The 25050-nt window shown below is 49.0% G+C and overlaps 1 protein-coding gene across 1 annotated transcript; it reads right to left on the bottom strand.

The window, feature by feature from the left end:
• Positions 1-1401: 1401 nt before the first annotated feature.
• CRTAP (cartilage associated protein) lies at positions 1402-24799 on the bottom strand. The gene is made up of 7 exons (XM_060638153.3): positions 24167-24799; positions 19917-20066; positions 17372-17543; positions 13795-13923; positions 10966-11111; positions 9513-9596; positions 1402-1736 (listed from the first exon to the last, which is right to left on the bottom strand). Exons 1-7 carry the CDS (start codon positions 24635-24637, stop codon positions 1683-1685), a joined length of 1206 nt encoding a protein of 401 aa, XP_060494136.3. The 5' UTR covers positions 24638-24799; the 3' UTR covers positions 1402-1682.
• Positions 24800-25050: the final 251 nt, after the last annotated feature.

The following is a 25050-nucleotide window of genomic DNA, read 5'->3' as shown; positions in this document are numbered from 1 at the left end:
AGGCCTTTTTCCAGAGAGCTGCCCTTGGCTGACCAAGCCACTTGCCTGCGAAGGTCCACTCCACCCCACTGAGGGGCAGTCAATGACTCAGTGATGGAGACCTCACAGGTGCCTGCTGAACGTACCCCCACCATTAACCACAGGCATTTGGGTCCCTGCTTCAGGCTCTGCTGAAGGCCCGATCTGAGAAGCTTCTCAAGTTTTGGTCGCAGCCGGAGGCTCCCATCCCAGCCTCAGCTGCTCTGCACCAAACTCCTTACGGAGCCCACGCCCCGAACTTCCCCATATTCGGCCAATGGAAACGCCATCCTTCCCGCTGCTCTGGCCAAAAGCCTGGAGGCCACCGTTAGCCCCTCTTTCCCATGCTCCACATCCAATGGGTCACTTCTTACATCCCCATCGCGACCGCCCGGGTCCGAGCCAGCACTCCCTTCCGCCTGGCTCACGCTCAGGTTTTTCACAACGTGGCAGCTGGAGGGATCCAGTAGTCAGGGCCCTCTCCCAGCGGCTCCCACCTCAGCAGGAGTAGAAGCCTCACGCTGGCCTAAGCCGTCGGTGCTCGTCCCACCTCATGTACTAACACCTGCCAGACTTAACTCCTTCCGTTCTCCCCCTGCCCACTCCTCTCCTTGGCCTCCGTGGCCACAGGGAGCATGTTCTCCACGTAAAGCATTGCACATGCTGTTCCCTCTGCCTGGCATGCTTTTCCCTGAGACCCGCTTCCCCAAAGTCTGGCCGTGATGTCGCCTTCTCAGCGAGGCCTTCCCTGCCCATCCGATTTAAGACTCCAGGCCTCATCTCCAGGCCCCCTTGCCCGCGCTCCTGCTTAATTTTTTCCCCATAGCAATTAACACTCTCGATAGTTTATATACATTTGTTCTTATTTATTTGTTGTCTGTCTCCCTTAGAGGACGTAGGCTCCAGAGGGCAGGGATTTTTTTCTCCGTCATTCTGCACAGCGTTTCTAGTGCCCCCGTCAACGTCTAGCATGTAGTAGGTGCTCAATAAATATTTATTGAAAAAATGAATGAGACCAGACCCCCTCTGCTTTCTTCCATTTCCAACTCTGAGACTTGCAACTGACTATGGTGCCTAGGGATCGACCGACCATTGTTAAGACTTTGGAGATGCAGAAGTGTGGGGCAAAAGCCACATTTCTGGAGTCTGCACTATCTACCCAGCTTCTCTTTCAGTGGGTGCCAGAAATGGTGCGGGTCAGACCACTTGTACGCTGTCACGGGGTCGGGGGGGGGCGGTGTGTGGAGAAGTTTGGCCTGTGTCTTCCACTGTCTTCCTGAATCCGGGGATGGGGATAACGGAATCTAAAACCTGAAAGAGCAGAAAGCCCAAAATAGGTTTTCACAATTATCTAATTTGAGGAGTATTTTTCTTATTAAAAAAAAAAAAAAAATTGTGGTTTTCTGGGGGGAAAAAAATGGAGGACTGTGCTTCCAACCAAAATAGTGAGAAAGGCCCGTGTGGAGGTGGGAGGCGCGTGGGGAGGCAGGTGTGGTCACGGGGAAGGCAGGCTCGCCCCTTATTGTACGCAGTGAGAGACGAGGCTTCCCTTTCACTTCGCAGAGTGAAGAGAAGGCTTTGAGGTATCGGCGACGTGGGCTACTGGGGAAAGGCAGACAGAATCTGTGTCCCCTGGACATCCAGGGGCTTCTCTTTGCCGTGGACTAGCCGGTCTCCTGCAGCTCCAAGAGGTCATCCACGTATTCTAGAACCTCTCCCTGTAAGAGACGACACGACACGTCTGTTAAGTGGGTTACCTGACTTTAGAAGTGCTGGTGAGCCAAGACTGTTTCTAAGAGGCCGCTGCCAGCTGCCTGTGTGGGCTGGAGCAGCCCCTCCCCCTTGCCCTTGGGCCCAGGGGACCTGCCTTCTAGCCGGGAGGGGACCTGGCTTCCACTCCTTGGGAACTTGGAGTCAAGGGCTCTGCAACCCCCGCAGATGGCCTGTGTGAGGGAGGGGGGCAGTCCAGCCACCCTCTGAAAGAGCCGTTTAGAGCCCCCCTTTCTGGGCATCCCCCTTCTTGGTAGTTAGTCCACAGGAGCACTCTCTGTCTGCTCCCTTTCTACACTGACCAGCAGATCATGAGCTTTTCAAGGACTAGGACCCGGGTGACTTTCCTTCCCTAGAGCCTGGAATGGACATAGTCGGAAACCTGCTACAGGAAGAGGGTATGTGTGCGTATCCCTGGTGTGGCCGAAGCAGTCACTCCGTTCACAGGACGGTCTCTTGGGTGTCGTGGGACCCACCTGCCCACGGTTAGTACCAGGAGCGCGCCCACTCCCCCCTTCTGCAATCAGCCTTAAACCTCACCAGCTGAGGACACCCATTTTCTTCCGTGCCAAGAATGAGCGAATCACCAAGCAGGCCGAGTCTCACTCCCATGAGGGCCAGCCCCACCGTGAGGGCCAGCTTGACCTCCCTCACAGAGGTCACCATCACAGGCCAAGAGCCTCTTTGCTCCTTTTGATATTTTACCACACTAAGCTATAAGCTCTCAGCATCAGAGAATAGTTGGGAAACCTCCTGAGCGCGTCAGACACAAAAGGGCGTCTTATTATTTTCATCAAATATTTCTACCGTATCATGCCTGAGATTAGAAACTAAAGTGACAGAAGTGGAAGACGACTGATCGAACAAACGATGTTTGCTTCCGTTGCCTTCTGGGCCCCAAAAGGAAAACACAGTAGAGGGATTCCATGTATGGCCATGACAGCTGTTCCCAGAGTTACTGTTTCTCGCGGCGTGGCTGCTGTGACATAGGGGTGTGGTATTATTTGCTCTCAGCTCACTAATAAGTACCCAAGGCAATACAGACGAGAGAAACACTACCCCCCCTGTGGCCTGTTATAGCGGAGGCCTTGCTCAGACCTTTCGGGTGCACCCGTCCCCCAGCTGCTGGGAGTGTTACTTGCTGACGGCTTACAGCTGCCCCTTCTCTGGACAGTTGACCTTGGCCAAAGGGAGCAGCCCTACCGGGGAGTTTGCACCCCAAGCCCTCCAGGCTGCCAACCGCCAGGGAGACGACGATAAGGTGCGTACGAAATGCAGGAAGAGCTCTGTGGTACAGTTCGTGCCCCGGAGCTCCCACGGGATCAGGCTGAGCTTGACTCTGGCGGAGACCTCATATTTTCATGGCTCCTTCCCCTGCCCCTCACTTCTTTCCCTCCTGAGAGCACTCCCTCTCAGTAAATCACTCCTGCAAACTGTAACCTATTTCTTTTAGACCTTCCCGAAACAAATAACCATCAGATCCTGAAACTTGATGCATCCATTTCAGCCTGCCTTATAAGGTTTCGGAAACTATAATAAGCGTCTGCAAAATTCTTAGCGAGTGTGCAAAACTTTCAGGAGCTCTTACAACACATTTCAGGATAATAAAGGAGAAATCCCTAATATCAGTAGCTGAATCGTACTGACGTTTTGTCTCAATGTAGCATTTTGGCCTTTGGAATCTTAAAGACTAAATTAATAATTTTATTGTATTGATTATACTTATTTCTTTGATACATAGAAATAACCCAATATGATTTGAAAATAAGCTGAAATATAATTTGATATATAGAAAAGAAAGTCGCTTGCTCACGGTTCTAAAGCTTTGATTAAGAAGCTAAATGCTTCTAGGACCTTCGACAGACCTCTTTCTTTATCATGGCAGTGTCAGGTCCAAGAATTCTAGGAATTTTGAAGCCTAGAATAATTCTGGTGAGCAATGGATGATTACTAACCAGCTGTGTGACTTTGAGCAAGTTACTCAACCTTTCCGAATTTATTTCCTCATCTGTGATGTGAGAGAGCTTGAGTGAATATCGTAAAAGTTCTCCTGTTGTTCTAACACCTATGATTTTTCTAAATATATTGTTTCTGTACATCAAAAGCCCTCATTCATAGCCTTAGACCCAGGAATCCCACCCATGGGAATTTATCCTAAGGAAATGACCAGGAAAAAGGTAACCAATGTAGTCACAGCTGTGTTATTTGTGAAAGCAAAAAGTTGGAAGCAACCTAAAATGCTTATAAAAACAAAAAGCTCAACTTTAAAAAATCCATACCACGGACTGTTAGTCACTAAAAAGTCATGTTTAAAATAAACATTAACTAACAAGGTTAACGAAAACCACACGATCATCTCAATGGATACAGAAGAAAGCAACCGACAAAATTCAACACCACTTCATGATAAAAACATTTGACAAACTAGGAGTAGATGGGGGAACTTTCTCAACCTGACGAAGGGCACCTACCAAAAAACCCACAGTTAACAGCATTCTTAATGCTAACACCAAATGTTTTCCTTCTAAAATTGGGAACAAAACAAGGATGTCCAATCTCTCTTTTTCCATTTGACATTTTACTGGAGGTTTCAGTCAGGGCTATTAGCAAAGAAAAATAAATAAAAGTGATCCAGATTGGAAGAAAAGAAATAAAACCACTTCTATTCATAGATAACATGATCTTGTATATAGAAACTCCTAAGCAAAACCACACATACACACAACTATTACAATAAACAACTTCAACAAATTTGCAGAATTATAATACCAATATTCAAAATCAACTGTACTTCTATCTACTAACAATGAACAACTGAAAACAAAAATAAGAAAAAATTCCATTAGCAAAATTTCATTTCTTAATGAAATGTAAGAAAGCATTATTGAAGGAAATTAAAGGGGACCTAAAGAAGTAGAAAGACATCCCATGTTAATGGATCAGAAAACTTAATACTGTCAAGATGTCAATACTATCCACAATCCCTATCAAAATAACCAGCATTCTTACAGAGCTAAAACAAACAATCCTAAAATTTGTATGGAACCAGAAAAGACCCTGAATAGCCAAAGAAACCTGAAAAAGAAAACCAAAGCTGGAAGCATCACGATTCTGGACTTCAAGATGTATTACAAAGCTGTAATCATCAAGACAGGATGGTACTGGCACAAAAATAGACACTCAGATCAATGGAACAGAAAAGAGAACCCAGAATTGGACCAACGTATGGCCAACTAATCTTTGACAACACAGGAAAGAATATCCAATGGAATAAAGACAGTCTCTTCAAGTGGTGGTGGGAAAACTGGACAGCGACATGCAGAAGAATGAACCTGGACCACTTTGTTACAGCATACACAAAAATAAACTCAACATGGATGAAAGACCTCAATGTAAGACAGGAAGCCATCAAAATCCTAGAGGAGAAAACAGGCAACAACCTCTTTGATCTCAGCCGCAGCAACTTCTTACTTGCCATATCTCAGGAGGCCAGGGAAACAAAAGCAAAAGTGAACTATTAGGACCTCATCAAGATAAAAAGCTTCTGCACAGTGAAGGAAACAATCAGCAAAAATAAAAGGCAACCGACAGAATGGGAGAAGATATTTGCAAACGACATATCAGATAAAGGGTTAGTATCCAAAATCCATAAAGAAGTTATCAAGCTCAACACCCAAAAAACAAATAATCCAGTGAAGAAATGGGCAAAAGACATGAATAGACACTTCTCCAAAGAAGACATCCAGATGGCCAAGCAACACATGAAAAAATGCTCAACATCACTCATCATCAGGGAAATACAAATCAAAACCACAATGAAATATCACCTCACACCTGTCAGAATGGCTAACATTAACAACTCAGGCAACAACAGATGTTGACAAAGATATGGAAAAAGAGGATGTCTTTTGCACAGCTGGTGGGAATGCAAATTGGTGCAGCCACTCTGGAAAACAGTATGGAGGTTCCTCAAAAAATTAAACATAGAGCTATCCTACAACCCAGCAATTGCAATACTAGGTATTTATCCAAGGGATACAGGTATGCTGTTTTGAAGGGGCACATGCACTCCCATGTTTATAGCAACGCTATCGACAGTAGCCAAAGTATGGAAAGAGCCCAAATGTCCATCGACGGATGAATGGATAAAGAAGATGTGGTATACACATTTTCAATGGAATATTACTTGGCAATCAAAAAGAATGAAATCTTGCCATTTGCAACAACGTGGATGGAACTAGAGTGTATTATGCTAAGCAAAATAAGTCAGAGAAAGACACATATCATATGACTTCACTCATATGTGGAATTTAAGATATAAACAGATTAACTTAAGGGAGGGGAAGCAAAAATAATATAAAAACAGGGAGAGAGATAAACCATAAAAGATTCTTAAATACAGAGAACAAATTGAGGGTTGCTGGAGGGGTTTTGGGTGAGGGATGGGCTAAATGGGTGATGGGTATTAAAGAGGGCACTTGTTGGGATGGAGCACTGGGTGTTCTATGTAGAGGATGAATCACTAAATTCTACTCCTGAAATCAGTATTACACGATATGTAACCAACTTGGATTTAAATTTTAAAATAATAATAATTTTTTTTTTTTCAACGTTTTTTTTTTTATTTTTTTTTATTTTTGGGACAGAGAGAGACAGAGCATGAACGGGGGAGGGGCAGAGAGAGAGGGAGACACAGAATCAGAAACAGGCTCCAGGCTCCGAGCCATCAGCCCAGAGCCCGACGCGGGGCTCGAACTCACGGACCGCGAGATCGTGACCTGGCTGAAGTCGGACGCTTAACCGACTGCGCCACCCAGGCGCCCCAATAATAATTTTTTTAAAAAGATGTCAATACTATCCAAAGGATCTTCAGATTTAGCCCAATTCCTATAAAAAATCCCAGCTGCCCTTTAGAGAAATTGGCAAGCTGATCCTATAATTCATATGGAAATGCAAGGGACCTAAGAGTAGCCAAAACAATCTAGAAGAATGAGATCAGAAGACTCACATTTTCAGTTTCACGATGTACTACAAAGCTACAGTATTCAAGACAGTGTGGTACTGGCATAAGGACAGAAATCTGGATCAATGGATTAGAATTGAGAGCCCAGATTTAAACCCTCAGATTTATGGTCAGTTGATTTCCAACAAGGGTACCAAGACAAGTCAATGGGAAAGAAAGTCTTTTCAACAAATGGTGCTGGGACAACTGGTTATCTGTATGTAAAAGAATGGAATTGTACCCCTACCTCACATCATATGTAAAATTAACTCAAAATAGATTGTAGACCTAAAGTCTTAAAATTATAGAAATCTTTAAAAAAATAGGAGTAAAATTTCATGATCTTGGATAAGTGATAGTTTCTTAGAGATTGATACCAAAAACACAAGCAAAAAAGAAAAAACAGATACATGGGATCCCATCAAAATTTAAAACTTTTATGCCTTAAGATACCATTAAGAACACGAAAAGAAAACCCACAGAGAATATTGCAAGAGAATATTTGCAATTCATGTGTCTGACAGAGGACTTATAACCAGAATAGATAAAGAATTCTTATAATGCAACAATAAAAAGAAAAGTAACCCAATTAAAAAAATGGGCAAAGAGTGCGAATAGACTGCACATCTCCCCAAAGAAGATATACAAATAGTCAGTAAGCATATGAAAGAATGCTCAACATCATTAGTCATTAGGGAAATGAACATCAAAACCTCAATGAGATGCTATTTCTTACCTGCTAGGATGGCTAATATAGAAAAGACAAACAGGAGAAGGGCTGACAAATATGTAGCCAGTTGGAAATTTTATACATTGCTGCTGGGAATGTAAAACGGTGCAGCCCCTTTGGAAAACACTCTGGGAGTTTCTCAACAAGGTGACCATAGAGTTACCATATTACCCAGCAATTCCCCTTCCACATATGTACTTTTGGTACGTAAGAGAATTAACAACCTTTGTCCAAACGCAAATATGCCCACAAATGCTCATGGTGTCATTATTCAAAATAGCCCCAAAGTGGAAACAACCCAGTATAAATGTCCATCAACAGAGGAACAGGTAACCAAACAGTGGTATATCCACACAGTGGAATACTAGTCAGCAATAAAAATGGAAATTCACATGTAACATAATACATATTACAACATGGTTGAACCTTGAAAACATTATGCTCAGTGAGAGAAGCTGGTCACAACAGACTACATACCCTATGATTCCATTTATATGAACGTCCAGAACAGGCATATCCATAGACACAGAAAGTAGATTAGTGGTTGCCAGAGGCCGGGGGCAGAGATTGGGGGGGGGGGGGCAGCGGGCAGAGGAGAAAGAATGGGGAATGAGACCACTAACAGGTTTGGGATTTCTTTTGGGGGTGATGAAAATGCTCTAAAATTTGATAGCAGTGATGGATGCACAACTTTGTGAGTATACAAAAACACACTTATTTGTACTTTAAAAAGGATAATTTATGGTGTGCGAATAATATTTCAATAAAGCTGTTCCAGAAAAACATAACAAGGGAAGCTTCTCATATTGCAGCGTTAAATGGAAAAGCCATGATATCTATTACAATTGGGTTTGTAATGAATATGTATTGGAAAATGGGTAGAAAAAAAGTGGAGGTATACATCCCAAAATGTCAGTAGTGGCTTCCATTAGGAACTCAACTCTCCCCTTTTTTCAATATGGTTTTCTCCACGTTCCAAACAACAGCAGCCAACCCTGTTTGTATCAAGCCAGCACCCCTGCCTTTGCAGCATCCTTGTGACCTTATCTCGGGCTCTGCTTCTCAGACACATGCCACAACCATCACCTCCTGGTCTATAAATCACTTCCACACGCAGCATGGTATTTCATTTTCCCAGCCCTGTGAGGTCCCCATTATTCGTCCCATTTTATAAATGAAACAATGAAGCTCTGGGAAATCCAATGAGTACCAGTGACGGGTCCACCCCGTGCAAATTTGTGCACCGAAAACAAATCCCATGGTATCTTACTTAGAGGTGCTCCACCAAAAACCAGGGCAGTGGAAACAGAAGATCCGGAGGGCCTGGGCCCCTGGGTGCAGCCCACCGACTCAGAGGTGAGGGGTCAGGCCAGGATACGTTCCAACAGCCGGCAAGCCCGTAGGCTTAGGCCTTAGGAAGCATGTTCTGGTTTGTTTCAAATGCATCTCTCTAAATACCGCCCCTAAGGACTTTTCTGTGCCTAGGCTGCCCCACCCCAAAATGCTCCGAGCGCAGCGAGAGCGGCAGGGCCTTTCTCAAAAAAGGAGTCAGCTGAAATCAGGAATTTCAAGCGGTCTCCGAGAACGATAAAATGCCGCCCAGCAAGGACCTAATTAACGAAAAGAGAAAGAAAAAAAAGGGATAATAATGATATCACAGAGAAATCGGGATGAGGGTTTCCAAGGGTGTTGGGAGCACTGAGTAATTGAGAATCCACTGTGTTGTTATAAAGTTAAAACATGATGTCCGGATGACGTCTAGGATGGGTCCCCCCACACTCACCGTCAGGACATGTGGGGCTGCAGCCTGGGTTTCCTAGAAAGCCGCCTTTCCCCTCCCCAGAGCTCTCTGACTTCCACTAAAACGCCCACAGAGACTGTATTCCTCCGGGTCCCCTTCTGTTTCAGGGACGACTAGGCTTCTAGTGACTTCCGCGAAGATGTGAGTCATATTTTCTCCGAGCCAGACGTGTGCTAACCGTGCAAACTCACCTCATCATCATCCACTATATTTTCCTTAGCAAAGTCATACAGCTCTTTCTGGAGCGTAGTTACGTTGAAGAACTGAACTGCTTCCTGTTCAACACAAACACAGAACGGTTTTTACGACCAACCTTTCCACGTCAGAACCGGGAGGAGGGAGAAACAGGTATGGACTTCTTTCGGGGGCGATAAAAATGCTTAAAATTGGACAGTGGTCATGGTCGTGCCACTTCGTGAATGTGCTAGAAACCGCTCAACTGTACATTTTAAAAGCATGAATTTTATTGCATATGAATCATATCTCAATTAAGAAAGAGTGGCCAGGGGCGCCTGGGTGGCTCAGTCGGTTGAGCGTCCGACTTCGGCTCAGGTCATGATCTCGCGGTCCGTGAGTTCGAGCCCTGCATCGGGCTCTGGGCTGATGGCTCAGAGCCTGGAGCCTGCTTCCGATTCTGTGTCTCCCTCTCTCTGCCCCTCCCCCGTTCACGCTCTGTCTCTCTCTGTCTCAAAAATAAATAAACGTTTAAAAAAAAATTTAAAAAAAAAAAAAAAAAAAAAAAGAAAGAGTGGCCAGCCCCAAGTGAGTAAGAGAGGGGGAGAGAGAAAGAGAGAGAAAGCGTGTGGGTGTGTTGGCTGGGGAGCGAGGTACGAAGGAAAACGTATGGATGGCAGACAGGAGAGCACATAAAAATCCCAATGAAAATACAAGTTAAGGGCAGAGGCCAATTTAAGAAGCTTTTTTACAAGTAATATAGGAGCACCTGGGTGGCTCAGTCGGTTAGGCGTCTGACTTCGGCTCAGGTTGTGATCTCACAGTTTGTGAGTTTGAGCCACCCAGTCAGTGCCGGGCCTGCTTTGGATGCTCTGTCCTCCTCTCTCTCTGCCCCTCCCCTGCTCGCACACACACACTCTTGCTCCCTCTTTCTCTCTCTCAAAAAAAAAAAAAAGAGTAGGATACAATCCTGGAGTTCCTGGCAACAGACGCCAAGCTGGGCCTGTCCATCAGGGGAATTAAATGATGCCTTGGAGGTGCAAAAAAATAAGCAGGCGTAGGAATGTGACACGGAAAACGTTCACGAGAAAGACGAAGCAACGTGCACAAGAGCAGGTAACGTGTGACCCTGTTTCCATAAAATCAAAGACACACGCGCTGTGCACATGAGACGTGTGTAGCGGTAAGGCAGGGCGTAGGGAAAAGGCACGGGACTTTGAAGGAACTTCACTTTCCAAGTAAAACATTCTATAATGTTTGAAACTGGTAGTTGTTACTGATTTAGGAATCAGAATAGAGCGGTAAAATGTTCAAGGACAAAACAACAACGACAACTAGAAAAACAACAGAAGAAAAGGAGTTCCCCTTCGTTTCTGCAATAACTCTTCGTCTTAAGATGCGGAACAGTATCCTGAAAGTGAGAATGAAGAGGAGGCCAGGAAACGTGATGCCTGGCGCCCCGATACCTACTGGCCTGGGCTGGAAATGCTCGTCCGAGAGGCCCCACTTGTCCCTGTGGTACTGGTAATACACCAGGTTCTGCTGCATGACCTTGTCACTGTGGTCAAAGAGCAGGTAGCTGACCGCACAGGGGGCCGCGTTCTTCAGGTCGTTCACTGAGGCCGGGGAGAAAAGAGGAACAGGAAATCAGCAAACCCTGCCCTGAAATTGCCCTCACCAGCACAGCCGCCTAAAGGAAACGGCCATGAGCCAGCCCCTTGGGCACATCCCCTCCTTGGGAAAGCCTGTGACGGACCAGAATCACCCCTGGGCAGGCAGGTCACAGACCGGGTCTCCAGAGCAGCCTGGGGAGTGGTTTTCAAACACGGAGGTTCCTCGTGAGGCAGACGCCTCTGCAGAAATGTCTATTAGACTGCACTTCGGGATCCACTGACCTGGGCTGGGAAGGCTGGGTTCCCAAGGCCTGGACTGTCCTCCCGGGCTGAGGGAGGTAGGGAGCACGTGCCCGGGTCCCCTCCGGATGGCACCACCATCGCCAGATCCAGGCAGCCCTCCTACAGCTAAACCAAAGCTAGGAAACCCAAAAGGCGGTGGGCCCTCTGGGCCGGAAAAGATGTGAAGTCACCTGATATTGACATGTCCTGGAAACTGGGGTTCCCACCTCTAGCGTCCCTCATTAGAGTTGCCCCACCTCCAATGGCACCTTCAGCATAGAGGATCTGCAGGGGCTGGGGTTTGTTTTGGGGGTGGGGGTGGGGGCAAAGGGAAAGAGGTGATAAGCCACAAGCCCCCGGGGCATTTATCCTGACACATTGCACTCCAATTTACAACCCAGAACACTACCCTTGCTAAAAGCTCAGCTTGGCCAGAGTAACCAAAACTTGGGTATGAATAAATTGTGCCACCTAGTGGCTGTTTCCTGTGACAACAACCTTAAAACCTGTACTTAAGGGCACAGGCCATTCACCAGGTCTAGAAGGCTGGGAAAGGCACTTAGGTCAAGGCCTTTTAGGGCTGGGGTTCAAGTATAAATGACACCTGCCCTCAAAAACTTTAGTGTGGCAGATAGTGTAGAAAGAGTTCACAACAGGGCCGACTTTCAAGAAGCCAATTTCAAGAAGTAAACGTTAACTCATACTCTTTACCTATAAACCCGGAAAGCAAAGATTTTCTTTCGAAGCAGCAAGCAGATGTAAAGGTTTTGGTCTGCCAGTGTTCATAAGTCATTGCCACAGTTTCCGAGATGCAGGGTGATTTCCTGAGCATGTGAGAATTTCGAGGACCCGTGAGCTGCCAGAGCCTGGATGTATCCGGAACACTCCTAAACTCCTAGTGTTCTGGCCCTGTGCACACAGCACCAAGCCGGGCTCAGAGGGCTCGGAGACCTGATCGATCCTTCCCTGGGTTTCAAAGTCCAACAGGGAGGTACCAACAGAGATTTTTGTGAAAATGAAATAAATACTAGCTTATTAAAACAACAACAACATCGGGGCGCCTGGGGGGCTCAGTCGGTTAAGCCTCCGACTTCGGCTCAGGTCACGATCTCACGGTCCGTGAGTTCAAGCCCCGCGTCGGGCTCTGGGCTGACGGCTCGGAGCCTGGAGCCTGCTTCAGATTCTGTGTCTCCCTCTCTCTGCCCCTCCCACTCTCACACTCTGTCTCTGTCTCTCAATAATAAATAAACATTAAAAAAAAAATTTTTTTTTAAGTTGAAGCTGGGTGATGGGCATACTACCACTCTCTCTAATGTATGTTTTTAAGTTTCCAGGGTGTTTAAAAAAATGTACATGACAGGGACGCCTGGGTGGCTCAGTCAGCTGAGCATCTGACTTCAACTCAGGTCATGATCTCACAGTTTGTGAGTTCGAGCCCCGCATCGGGCTCTGTGCTGACCTCTCAGAGCCCAGAGCCTGCTTTGGGTTCTGTGTCCCCCTCTCTCTGCCCCTCCCATTCTCACGCTCTGCCTCTCTCTCGAAAATAAATAAACATTAAAAAAATTTTTTAAACACAAAACTTCATCCCTGCCCTCTGTGCAAGGGGAAGGACACCTGATGAAGCCACACCTCACCCTCCTCTTGACCTGAGATGTCCCAAGCAAGGGACATTTCAGGACACTTCACTGCATCCTTAGGTGAGGTTCAGGCCGTCGTAATGGCAGGTTCACTGCCGGAAGGGGCCATTTCCCTTCCTCACAGAGCTCTGGAGTAAATGACTGCTACACAGCCTTCCCAGGGACAATCTGGGAAGATTACCAAATTAAAAATTTACCTGATTACCTGATTACCAAAATTAAAAATGTAAATATATATATGTATACACTCACATATGCACACATAGAAGAAAAATCTTTTTTTTTTTTTTTTTTGGTCCCTTTTTTAACCTTCAGCAGGCAAATCTTTCAGAGTACCCTCAAGAGGACAGGAGGTGGGGTAAAACGGCAGGTGGCCGTGGCAGGACAGCCACTCAACAAAGCACGTTGATAGAGGTTTGTCACACGCCCGTGTACGAATACCCCAAGCATTCCACACCTGTCAACCCATTGGCCCCTCATGGCAACCTCAGGAGGTTAATACAATTGTCTCTGATTTACAGATGAGGACCCGAGGCACAGAGAAATTAGTAAGTGACGCAGCTGACATGCGCCCTGAATCACCAGGCCTTGCCACCTTTTTGTGGGAGGCCCAGCAACTGGGGCTGTCGACATGACCTTGACAACTCCTCTCAACAGCCACAGGTAAGGTAGGGTTAAAATATCTTAACCCTATTTTTTACAGATGGGGAAGCTGAGTCTCAGGACTGAGCACCTTGCCCAAGCTCTCATGGAAGATAATTACTTACATTTATAATAAGCAAACTGCAAATAATGATACATGGTGGCCACAAACTTCTCCACGGGATAGCCTCCTACGATGGGGGTGAGGTTCTTTTCACACTGCATTTTGCATTCCAGGACTTCTACATAATGATCTGAAAGAATACACACAGATTTTCAGAGCAGTACGTTCATTCGTTCCTTTTTCTTTTCTTTTTTTCAGTTTTTTAGTTTTTAAGTAATCTCTATACCCAGCGTGGGACTCGAACTCACCACCCTGAGATCAAGAGTCACATGCTCCACCAACAGAGCCAACCAGGCACCCCTGCATTCATTAGTTTCTTAAAACTACTTCTGCCCCCCTCTCCTCATGATCCCGGTAAAAGGTAAAGATAATCAAGGTAAAATAGTTCAACAACAGTTATGATAAATGGGCTGAAATCCTTAATATACAAAGTTCCTCAAAGTCAGTAAGAAAAAGACAAACACCCAATATAAAAATGGCCAAAGGAGGTTCACAGAAAAGAAATTGTAAAAATGGCTAATAAACATTGTGAAAATATGTTATACTTCATTTGTAATTAAGAAACACAATCCAGGGGCGCCTGGATGGCTCAGTCGGTTAAGCGGCCGACTTCGGCTCAGGTCACGATCTCGCGGTCTGTGAGTTCGAGCCCCGCGTCGGGCTCTGGGCTGATGGCTCAGAGCCTGGAGCCTGCTTCTGGTTCTGTGTCTCCCTCTCTCTCTGCCCCTCCCCCGTTCATGCTCTGTCTCTCTCTGTCTCAAAAATAAATAAACGTTAAAAAAAATTTTTTTTAAAAGAAACACAATCCAGGGGCACCTGAGTGGCTCAGTCGGTTAAGCTTCTGACTCTTGATTTTTGGCTTGGGCAATGATCTCACGGTCCGTAGGACTGAGCCCCGAGTCAGGCTCTGTGCTGAGCAGGGAGCCTGCTTGGGATTCTCTCTCCCTCCCTCTCTCTCTGCCCCTTCCCCACCCACACACAATCCCACCTAAAATATCTTAAAGCGTTAAACTGGCAAATAAAAATTTGCTTAACTGAAGTATGGTGGACACACATATTACATCAGTTTCAGGTGTACCACATGGTCATTGGACACGTCCGCAAGTTAAATTGGCAACATTTTTAAAATTTGATAACACTCAGCATTAGAGGGAAAATGGTGAAACTTACAGTCTCATATTCCCTTGATAGAAGCAAAGCAGAAACACACTTTTTGGAGACAAATTTGGCAAAACGTATCAAAGTTAAAATACACAAATTCTCCGGACCCACCAGTCTACCTCTAGGAAATTTTCCTTAGACGCAGGCACACCCAGGCACTGTTTGTAACAGCAAACAGACTTGGAAATAACCTAAATGCCAATCAACAGGCTAGTGACCACTCAACTCTGATACATACAAACAATGGAATCTATACAGCCTTTAAAAGGGAAGAGGTAGACTTAAATATAACAACAGAGCGAGATGTCAAAGACTACATTTCCCAGCCTCCCTTGCAGTTAGGGTGGGGCCCTATGGGTAATTGGGCCAATGAACCGTGGATAGAAACAACTAATGCGTGCCACTTCTGGGACTGGTCCCTAGAGTCTCCCACATGATCCTTGGTCCTCTCCCCTTTCTCCCTTCACACAGTTAGAAGCAGAAGACTCCAGGATGACGGTACATGTTTTGTTGGCCGAGACGGTGGAGGACAGGCACTCTCCTACATTTTTGGTAGGAATACAAAAATGGTACCTTAACGTACTAAATAATTTACAGAGACATTTACTCTTTGAACTATCTATCCCACTTGTGTTGGCTTTGAAAACATACCCCTACACTTAGCAAAAAAAACAAACAAACCCTAAAGTTCCCCCTTAGCAAAAGATTGGGCCAAACCAAATGTCCATCAGGTAACTGAATAAACTGGGGCATATTATTCCCACCACCCCTCGATGGAGTACTCAGCAACAATAAAAAGAAGGACTATCTCCACGTGCTAGGTAAGGTATATTGCTAAGTACAAAAAACCAAGAACAGAACAGTGTGTAAAGTATGGTACCTATTCGGTATGAGAGAAGTAAACATAAAAATACAGAAAAAAATATATATGTGTGTGTCTATTTTCCTTTATAGAGAAAAAAGAATCAGGCAAGAGTCTTCAATACATGCTAAATCAGGGGCGCCTGGGTGGCTCAGTCGGTTGGGCGGCCGACTTCGGCTCAGGTCATGATCTCGCGATCCGTGGGTTCGAGCCCCGCGTCGGGCTCTGTGCTGACGGCTCAGAGCCTGGAGCCTGTTTCAGATTCTGTGTCTCCCTCTCTCTGACCCTCCCCTGTTCATGCTCTGTCTCTCTCTGTCTCAAAAATAAATAAACGTTAAAAAAGAAAATTAAAAAAAAAATACATGCTAAATCAGTATACATGTGGTAGTGGGGGAGGGGTAGAGACAGAGTTTAACGGACAACAAATTGTCTGAGTCTTGAAGTCTCTCTTCGCAAATTACTTATTAGTATCAAAAGGAAAAACAGTATCGTAGAGAGACTGGAAACTGGAAAGTACCTTAACCAGTGCTTCAAAATTAACGTCACCAGTAAGGGGCCAAAAGATACCACGTACATTTGGATGTGATACCCTGAGAAGCATACTTCCATAACGTTCCAGCCCAAAGTGCGTAACCTGAATGTAATTGTGAGGACACACAACAGAAACTCAAACTGAGGAATAATCTATAAAGTGAGTGGCTTATAGTCCTAAAAAATATCAATAGCATAGGGGCGCCTGGGTGGCTCAGTGGGTTAAGCTTCCGACTTCGGCTCAGGTCATGATCTTGTGGTTTGTGGGTTCAAGTCCCGCGTCGGGCTCTGTGCTGACAGTTCAGAGCCTGAAGCCTGTTTCAGATTCTGTGTCTCCCTCTCTCTCTGGCCCTCCCCATTCACGCTCTGTCTCTTTCTCCTTCTCTCTCAAAAATAAATAAATAAGCGTTAAATAAATAAACCTAAAAGATGACCAATTTGTTACAATATTTTTGGAACTTGAGTATGTTATGCTAAGTAAAAGAAGCCAGTCCCAAAAGGACAAATACTAATTCTACTCATCCGTGGTACCTAGAGTAGCCAAATTCATGGAGACAGAAAGTGGTTGCCAGGGGCCGTGGTGGGAAGAGGGCGGGACCTGGGTTCACTGGGTCCAGAATTTCCGTTTGAGAGGATGAAACGGCGGGAGGTGGCGGTGGCTGTACGACAAGGGACTGCACGCTCACAGATGCGAACATGGCAATGTTCTATATCACGTGGGTCGTGAGTCGCTCTCGGCCCGCTTTTATTTTTCCGAAAGCCTGTGGGGAATCTGTGACTGGGCAGGGCTGATCTGGCCGACCCCCTTTCCAGGCCTGTGCTTGGACACCGTACTCAGTTATTTTTCCAGAAGCCCCTGGAAAGTCAAAGGCGGGTCTGCGTGGGTTACATATTACCTCCCCAGCTACCCAGCCAGAGGGACGCTCAAACGTCCCCCAGAGGTCACTGCAGGCACCAGGAAGGCACGCAGATGCCACACGAGGCTGTCCCGTTGGTCCCTGGTCCAAACCAAAACGCCACCAACCTGCTATGGAAAGATAGAAGTCCTTGAAGTCCTTGATCTCCCTGGAGCCCTCGCAGGCCGCCAGACACTCGTAAAAGGCTTTGAAGAAATCGGGAAGGGCCAGCTCCATGTCTGTGACGGACGTCCTCCAGTTCTCGCCATTGTAGGCCCGCACGGCTCGGACGAACAGGCTCTGGAAGGCACGGTGGAGGGGGCGGGGAGCTTGCAGGCCTGAAGGAGGCAGACCAGCACGGAGTTCTGCTCTCCTCAGTGCCCAGAAAACCACGCCGACCCTTAATCACACATAAGCCAACCGGGAACTGACTTCTATCTGGCTTTTTCTGTCCTGTGTACAATGGTACCTTCTCATCTAATTCAAAAAGTAGGAGGGGCTGGATAATACAACCAAATTCAGATCAAGAAGAAAGGAAAAACTTACAGTGACAGAAATCGGAGCAGTGCCACCCCCGGCTCCCCCCCCCTCCCGCCCCCCACGATCAGGGGTTGGGACAAAGGCTTGACTGGAAAGGGGCCTGAGGGAGCATTTTAGAGGAGATGAAACTATTCTATAGTGTGATTATGGTGGTGCTTACACAATTGACACCTTCCCCCCAAATCATTGAATTATACACTTAAAATTGGTGAATGCATTTCAAGCAAGCTATCCCTCAGTAAAGCTGATTTTTATTTTATTATTATTATTTTTTTTAACGTTTATTTATTTCTGAGACAGAGAGAGAGAGAGCATGAACAGGGGAGGGGCAGAGAGAGAGGGAGACACAGAATCTGAAACAGGCTCCAGGCTCTGAGCGGTCAGCACAGAGCCTGACGCGGGGCTCGAACTCACGGACCACGAGATCATGACCTGAGCCGAAGTCAGACGCTTAACCGACCGAGCCACCCAGGCGCCCCAGTAAAGCTGATTTTTAAAATTGAACCGAAGAAAACACATAAGCTCGACAGCAGGTGGCAGGCCCCCTCCCCAACGGCTACGTATAAAATAGGAAAGCCACTACGCTGGCTGCTGGGGACGGTGGCCACCTGCCTGGCGGCGGAAAAGTCAAGGGACTTCTGCTCATCGTCGACTGGACCAGACAGAGAGAAGTAACGGGGGCTGAGGAAGCTGCCTCGTCTCAGAAGAAATGAGCAGAGATCTGGGATGCATACACGACCCTGCTAGTGTGGATGCTGCAGGACGGGCCGGGATGTAAGCAGGGAATGCTCCCCTCGGGGTCCTCTTCCAGCTGCTCCAGAACGGGGGTATCCAAGGGCCACCCCTCAGACCTGAGCTTCTCGCCAAGCTTCAGGTGTCAGCTCGCACGGCAAGACCTCCCTAAACCCCCCGGGCAGGCAGCATCCTCTGCAAATGAGGCCGGCAGAGAACTGAAGGCACCTTGCCCGGGGACGCGAGCAGCAACCCCAGGCAGCCGGCTCTGCAGGGGCAGCAGGGCGGGGGCGACAAGAAGAAAGCCACATGTGGAGAGGGGCCCCTGGGCACACAGGAGGGCAGCCCCACCACAGCCGGGCTTTTGAACGGGGCTTTTGGAGCCCTAGGTTTCCTCTCACGCCCACCTACGTGCCCAAGAGATCCCACCTCCCAAAGCTGCTCCTTACCAGAGACCGGTGATTCCTTTTCTAGAGACCCCATCCATAAAGGCTGGAGGGTCAGGGACCAGGCATAGGAGGGCGGGGGTGCAGGCATGGGGCGGAGAGCCAGGAAGCGGGTGAGGTCTCCGACCCAGCCGCGGCGACCCCTTCCCTCTCCCCAGACCGGCTCTCGGACACCAGCGGACGAGCATGAGCCACCACCAGTCCTTTAAAAGGCTGGAGGATTCTTCCCTGGAAAACTGAAGGGCCCCCAGAATAGAGACTTGGAGGGTCCCCACCAGTGAAAAAGTGAGCTTGCAGTCTGGTCACACTACAGGAAACCCTGGGCCTTGGTTGCAATCTACCAGCTGCCCATGGACACCTTCAACACATCCCTCTGTTTTCAACCCGGCCCTGCCCTCCCTTAGGACCCATGCTCCCCCCCCCACCCCGCGCCCACGCTCGACAGGTCCAGACAACAGCAAGTGCTCACAGGGGTTAGGTTCTTCCCCACTCCCTCTCATCAGACTCCCCCCTGCAGAGGCAGAGATTCCAGTAGTCTCTAATCTGTCAAGTCAGTCCTCCACGCTCCCCGATTCCCTCTCCACCTCAGTACATATGGTGTGTGTGTGTGTGTGTGTGTGTGTGTATGTGTGTGTGTGTGTGTGAAAAGATGTCTTCTAGTCTCATCAGAAACTGTGTGTTTATTCCTCTATCTTAAAAACCAAATGATCAAATGACCTTATTTCTAAAATACAGCATTTAAAGGAAAGATGGCTTCAGGTGCATCACAGAACGTAAAACCTCACTCTTAAGTGGGTCACCGTTATGCGAAACAGTCCATCGTTCTTGTTGCCCTAATATTCATCAGTGTCATCAAAAATCCTAGAGGCCCTTAGACGTCAACAGCTGTTCATCCAGACCTCCTCCTTCAGCCACTCACGCTGCCACTGTCGGCTGTGTGAAAACCCACTTATACCTCATATGACTTGGTTTCCAAGTCCTTAATGTAGTCCTCGGCATCAGGCAAGCTCTTGTAATACGCCATGTTTCTCTTCATCATTTCGTCATCGGGATGCTTCAGTAGAAAGGTGTGAGCGGCGGCAATGGCCTTTGGGAGATTATTTGCCTAAGTACAACGAAGAGACGTGACATCTACTCAATGGAAGATGAACAGTGATTTTTGCAAAACAAGAACGTTCAGTCCTGCAAGTAACTCTGTGTTTCAACACAGGGCTTCCAGCCGGGGGTTCGTTGACTTCCATGGCCCATGAAACCTGCACTCTCTTGCTCTCCTGCTTCCAATGGGGGTCACCGGTGAGGAGCCCCAGTGGGAGCCCGAAGGAAGGCAAAAGGGTGAGGTTGGATTATTTAGCCCCCTGGCTCCCTCCCTTCCGTCACCTTGGGCTGCTAGTGCCCCTTAACTGAAGGCCACAGCTCCTCTCAAGGCGGCCCTCTCCACAGAGTCTCCCTCCTTCCTGCGTCCTGAACTGTCCTCACCCTCGCCCTTTTTGGCCAAGGGGTGCTCACACTTACCATCACTAGCCTTTGTAAATAACCACCCTCAAACGTTCCTCCGACTACCCAGTATGACTACGCCACGCCTTCTGGAAAAATACATTAGTATTTTCCAAGATACGTATATGTTCCTAAATACATTAATATTTTCCCACATGTCTTACAGAACCTCCTGCTCACCATTCTCGATGACCCCCATCACCGTTCCCTTATCCATTCACTCGGCAAACATTCGCTGAGAGCCTCCTGCCTGCCAGCCGCTGCTCTAGGAAGTGGGTCTGTAACAACGAGCAAAACAGGAAAAGAAAACCCCTGCCGCCATGTACCCGTACCCTCAAGTATGCTTCCCGATCTCCTGGCAACATCCATTAAGGTGTGTGGCCTGGGAGCTTCAGGCAGGGCACCCTCGTGGACAGTGACCAGGAAGGCAGAAGTCCTCGGGGAGGAAGCGTGTGTTGGGGTGTGGGCTCCAGCAGGCGGGAGGGCAAGGATGTGGACGCCCCCCTGGGCGGACACGCGACCCGCAAGCAGAGGGCCCCCACGCTGACGTGTCGTCCCTGGCCGTCCCCGGGAATCATGGCACAACCTCGCTGTGGGGAAGCGGAGGCACCCACACATGTGTACGGAGCCTCCTTCAGCCAATCCAGAGGGCCGCTCAGAGGTGGGAGTGAGGTTTGCAGACAGAAAACAAAGGGACACTTGGCACATCCTGGAATTCTGCGCATCAAAGGGTAGCGTATATCCGTACGAAAGTGCCCCAGGATTGGCACCAAGTCATTTGGAGACGAGGCGGCAGCTAGGCCGGAGAAGTAACGGGGGCAGACTCCTGGCTGTCAGCGCTGGCATTTCGGAAATGCCCGTGAGTGGCCCGAGTGGGAATGCCCTTGCAAGAGCTCTACAGAAGGCCTTACGCTCCGGGCCGGAAACAGGCAGGCCCGCAGGAAGGGAGGAGGTATGAATGCAGCCCTTTACAGCATTTGCCAATGAAATGAGACTCTCGAATTCTCAGAAGGGCACTTAGAAAAAAGGGCACAGAATGGGATCTTCAAGGCCGCTAACTTAGGATCTGAGTTTTATGGAAGCCCTTCCTGGAGAGGAAAGGGTGGTGTATTCACTTCAGGTCGGGTTCTGCCGGCTGAAACGTGGAGCCACATCTTGGCAGCTGAACCTCGCACAGAAACCCAGGCAGGTTCTGGAGAAGGGGGAAGGAGCACTACCCTCCCGTGAGCTCCTTAGAAACAGCCACCTGCACGGGAGGACCCCAGCTACCTCCCTACGAGCCACTGCTCAATGTGGTGACAGGGGGTGGGGGCGTGGGGAGAGAGTCCTGGTCCCGGCAAAGGGTGGGCTAGGAGTGCCTGGGACGGGGCCCGCTCTACCTGCTCAGACCTCAACAGTCATTCGGGATTTGATCAAGGGCGGGGGCCCACTTTTTGCTCAGCCTGTGGGGACGGTGAGCATTTCGTGGAAATGCGGCCATGGAGAGAACCCACGGCTGGGGACGTGGACCTAAGATAGGCCGATGACCTAAAACCTACGTGGGCTTGCGGGCCATACCAGGAGCCCCTTCCTACAAAAGCACACATCCATACCTCTTTGCCTCGCTCTGACAGGCCAGCCCCACCATCCCCATCTGTGTGTTCAACTCAGGCATTTGTCCTTAATCACCGAAACAGAGGCCTGCAAATCAGAGTGGCACAATAACACCTGCTCAAGTCCTCCCACAGCAGGCGGCACTCAGAACCAGCCTCGGGTTTCAGGTGCCAGGCCGGATGTATGGGCCTGGCACACCATCATTTGGTCCCCACCCATTTGGTCTGAAAATAGAAACATCGCTAAGGAAAAAAATAAAGCATACAGTAACACCACCTAAAATCACTTCTTCAGTGATTTTCAGTCGAAGCAACTAAGTGAAGATTCTGGCTTACTCACAAAACTCTGAACCTTTTCCTGCCCCATAAGAGATCTCAAAATATCAACACAGATGCTATTTTACTGACTTTTAAGTAAAGGGTTTTGAAGAGTAGCTGTGACCATCCCGACCTTTGAAGATGCCATGCCGAAGGAGAAAACCTTTGCCTTCTGGTCACATTAAGGAAAATCCTTTCCCTCCTCCCTATGTATACCTTTTGTTTCAAATTCCTCTGTATAGAAAAGAAATCAGCTTCTACTGTTCTCCAGTTTTAAAAATAAAACATTTCCCCCTTGATTATATGACTCAAATTCGGTTCAGACAGTAATCTGGCAAAAGCTATACAAAAAAGAGAAAATTAAATGAGTCACTTTTAGCTTAAAAATAGGGATGGTGTGAGCCAGCCACCATTTTTCTACGTCCTGGAACTTTATCCCCTGGTTTTATTTTAAAGCTTATTTTTTTTTATTGCCAGAACAAACATTCACAAAATCGAGACCTCGTACAAAAATGTAAGCATAGAAATAACTCAGGTGTTCACCAATTTAGGGTTTCACGCTATTTTATTACTCTTATGAGCGCAGCATAACACAGATTTGTTTCAGAAATACGAAAAACAGACCCTGCAGTGCAAAGACTCAAAGCAAAGACAAAAGCAAACAACTTCTACCTCCAGAGTCTGGAAAATGCCATGAATCTAGTTTTGTAGTCGTTAAAACAAATGCATAAACGCAATATATTCCTTTGAAAAGCGTTTCCAATTAGGTAAAGCAGAAGCTGGGCTTTAGGAGGGCTTCCTTGGCAAAATCTGGTAAAGACCTGCCAAGTTAAAGTCACTTTGTCCAGTAACAGGCAATTGAGCCCATCCTTAGAACTTGTGGGTCCCCTGAGAAAGGCCTCAGAGGGTCAAGAATCGCAATTTGTGGCTATTTTTAGCCAGCAATCACAGGATTTAAGCAGCCGCAAAGGAGGAAGTCAACCGCGTTAAATTCTAGACGGAAAAGAGCGGAGAGGACCAACCCGGATGAACCACAGTGCCCCGTTCTGCTCCTCCAGGCAGGCGTGCGTGCTCCCAAGGAGACTCTGCCCCGGCCTGGCCTCAGTTTCCTTCTCTTTAAGAGAGACTAGGCGGCAGCTCAGGTCCTCTTCCCCTCAATTACTGAAAGCCGCCACTGGAGACAAAAAGGGGTTTTCATGGTACACACAGAAAAGGAGAGTCTGTCAAATACCCGGTAACATTCATCAGGCACTGTTGCGTGGCAGACAGTGCGCTAGACGCTCTGTGTACGAATTCCCTGCCTCAGAACAACGCTTCCAGAAGAGCATTTGCACCTCTATTTAAGACGAAGAAGGGGAACAGAAGTTGGAGGCTTCCTTTCGCAGGGCTGGGTGGGAGCAGGCCGGGTCAAGGAAAGGCGGGGCCACCCAGACGGAGGGTCTGGGCCGGGGTATGGGGCGGGGCCCGGGCCTGGGGGCGGGGCCCAGACCTGGAGATGGGGCGGGGCCCGGGCCCGGGGATGGGGCGGGGCCCGGACCCGGGGATGGGGCGGGGCCCGGGCCTGGGGACGGGACACGGACCTGGGGATGGGGCGGGGCCCGGGACCGGGGATGGGGCGGGGCCCGGGCCTGGGGGCGGGGCCCAGACCTGGAGATGGGGCGGGGCCCGGGCCCGGGGATGGGGCGGGGCCCGGGCCCGGGGATGGGGCGGGGCCCGGGCCTGGGGACGGGGCCCGGTCCTGGGGATGGGGCGGGGCCCGGGCCCGGGGGCGGGGCCCGGGAGGTGGGGCGGGCCGACTTGCCTTGAAGTAGGCGAACTGCAGGAACTTGTAGGGCTCCCGGCGCTGGAAGTCGGCCAGCACTTCGCGGCTGGGCTGCGACTGGCGGAAGGCTGGCAGGCCCTGCTTGCAGCGCTTGAGGCAGTGCGCGCGGCGCAGCAGGCCCCCGAAGAGGCGCAGCTCGGGGTAGCGGGCGAGGCCGGCGGCCGGCTCGGGCTGGGGCACGGCGCTGCAGTTGCGGTGGCAGAAGGCCTCGCTGTCGCGCAGCAGGCGGTGCAGCCGCAGGCTGATCTCCAGGTAGCCCACGCTCTCCGCCCAGTGCTCGCCGCTGTACTGGTCCAGCGCGTGCCGGTAGGCCGACTCGAGCGGCATCAGCTCGTCCCGCGGGAAGCTGCGGAAGCTGTAGCGCTCGTACTGGGCGCGCCCGCAGCGCAGCGCACAGACTGCGCACAGCAGCGCCAGCAGCGCCGCGGCCGCCCCGCGTCCCGGCTCCATCGCGCCCGGCGGAAGGAAGGAAGAAAGGAAGGAAGGAAGGGGACGAGAAGGCAAGGAAGGCGGAGGACTGCGCAACGCGGCGAGCCCAAGGCTTGGGAGGCGGGGACACCAGCCTCCGGCCCGCCCCGTCCTGCGCCCTCCCCCACCCAGCCACCCGGCCGGGGGGTCCGGGAGAAGCTGCCCGCGCCGGGGAGGGTGCCCTGGGGATGGCGCGCTGCCCTCCGGTTCTGCACCGGGCTCTGGGGGCTCCTTTGTTCATTTGTTTGGAGCTGGCGGTCTGCAAGCCGGACGCGGCCCTAGCGGATCGCAGCGCCGCTTAAAACCTTTTGATCGCTTAGAGCGCTTGTGAAAACGCAGATTCCTCGGCGGTGCCCCAGAGTTTCCGACTCAGAAGGTCTGGGGTGAGGGTCTGG

This window comes from Panthera onca, chromosome C2, assembly GCF_046562875.1.
Source record: "Panthera onca isolate mPanOnc1 chromosome C2, mPanOnc1 haplotype 2, whole genome shotgun sequence".
NCBI lineage: Eukaryota > Metazoa > Chordata > Mammalia > Carnivora > Felidae > Panthera > Panthera onca.
The sequence above is the reverse complement of the archived record's forward strand: the minus strand, read 5'-3'. Positions and strand labels throughout refer to the sequence as shown.

Excerpts from the sequence above, each read along its gene's own strand:
- CRTAP (XM_060638153.3), bottom strand. The coding sequence starts at position 24,637 with ATGGAGCCGGGACGCGGGGCGGCCGCGGCGCTGCTGGCGCTGCTGTGC. Across the intron at positions 11,112-13,794 it reads GCAGTTTGCTTATTATAAAT|TGAACGACCTGAAGAACGCG; the intron begins GTAAGTAATTAT and ends CCCCGGCCTCAG. Across the intron at positions 1,737-9,512 it reads ATATAGTGGATGATGATGAG|GGAGAGGTTCTAGAATACGT; the intron begins GTGAGTTTGCAC and ends CGTCTCTTACAG.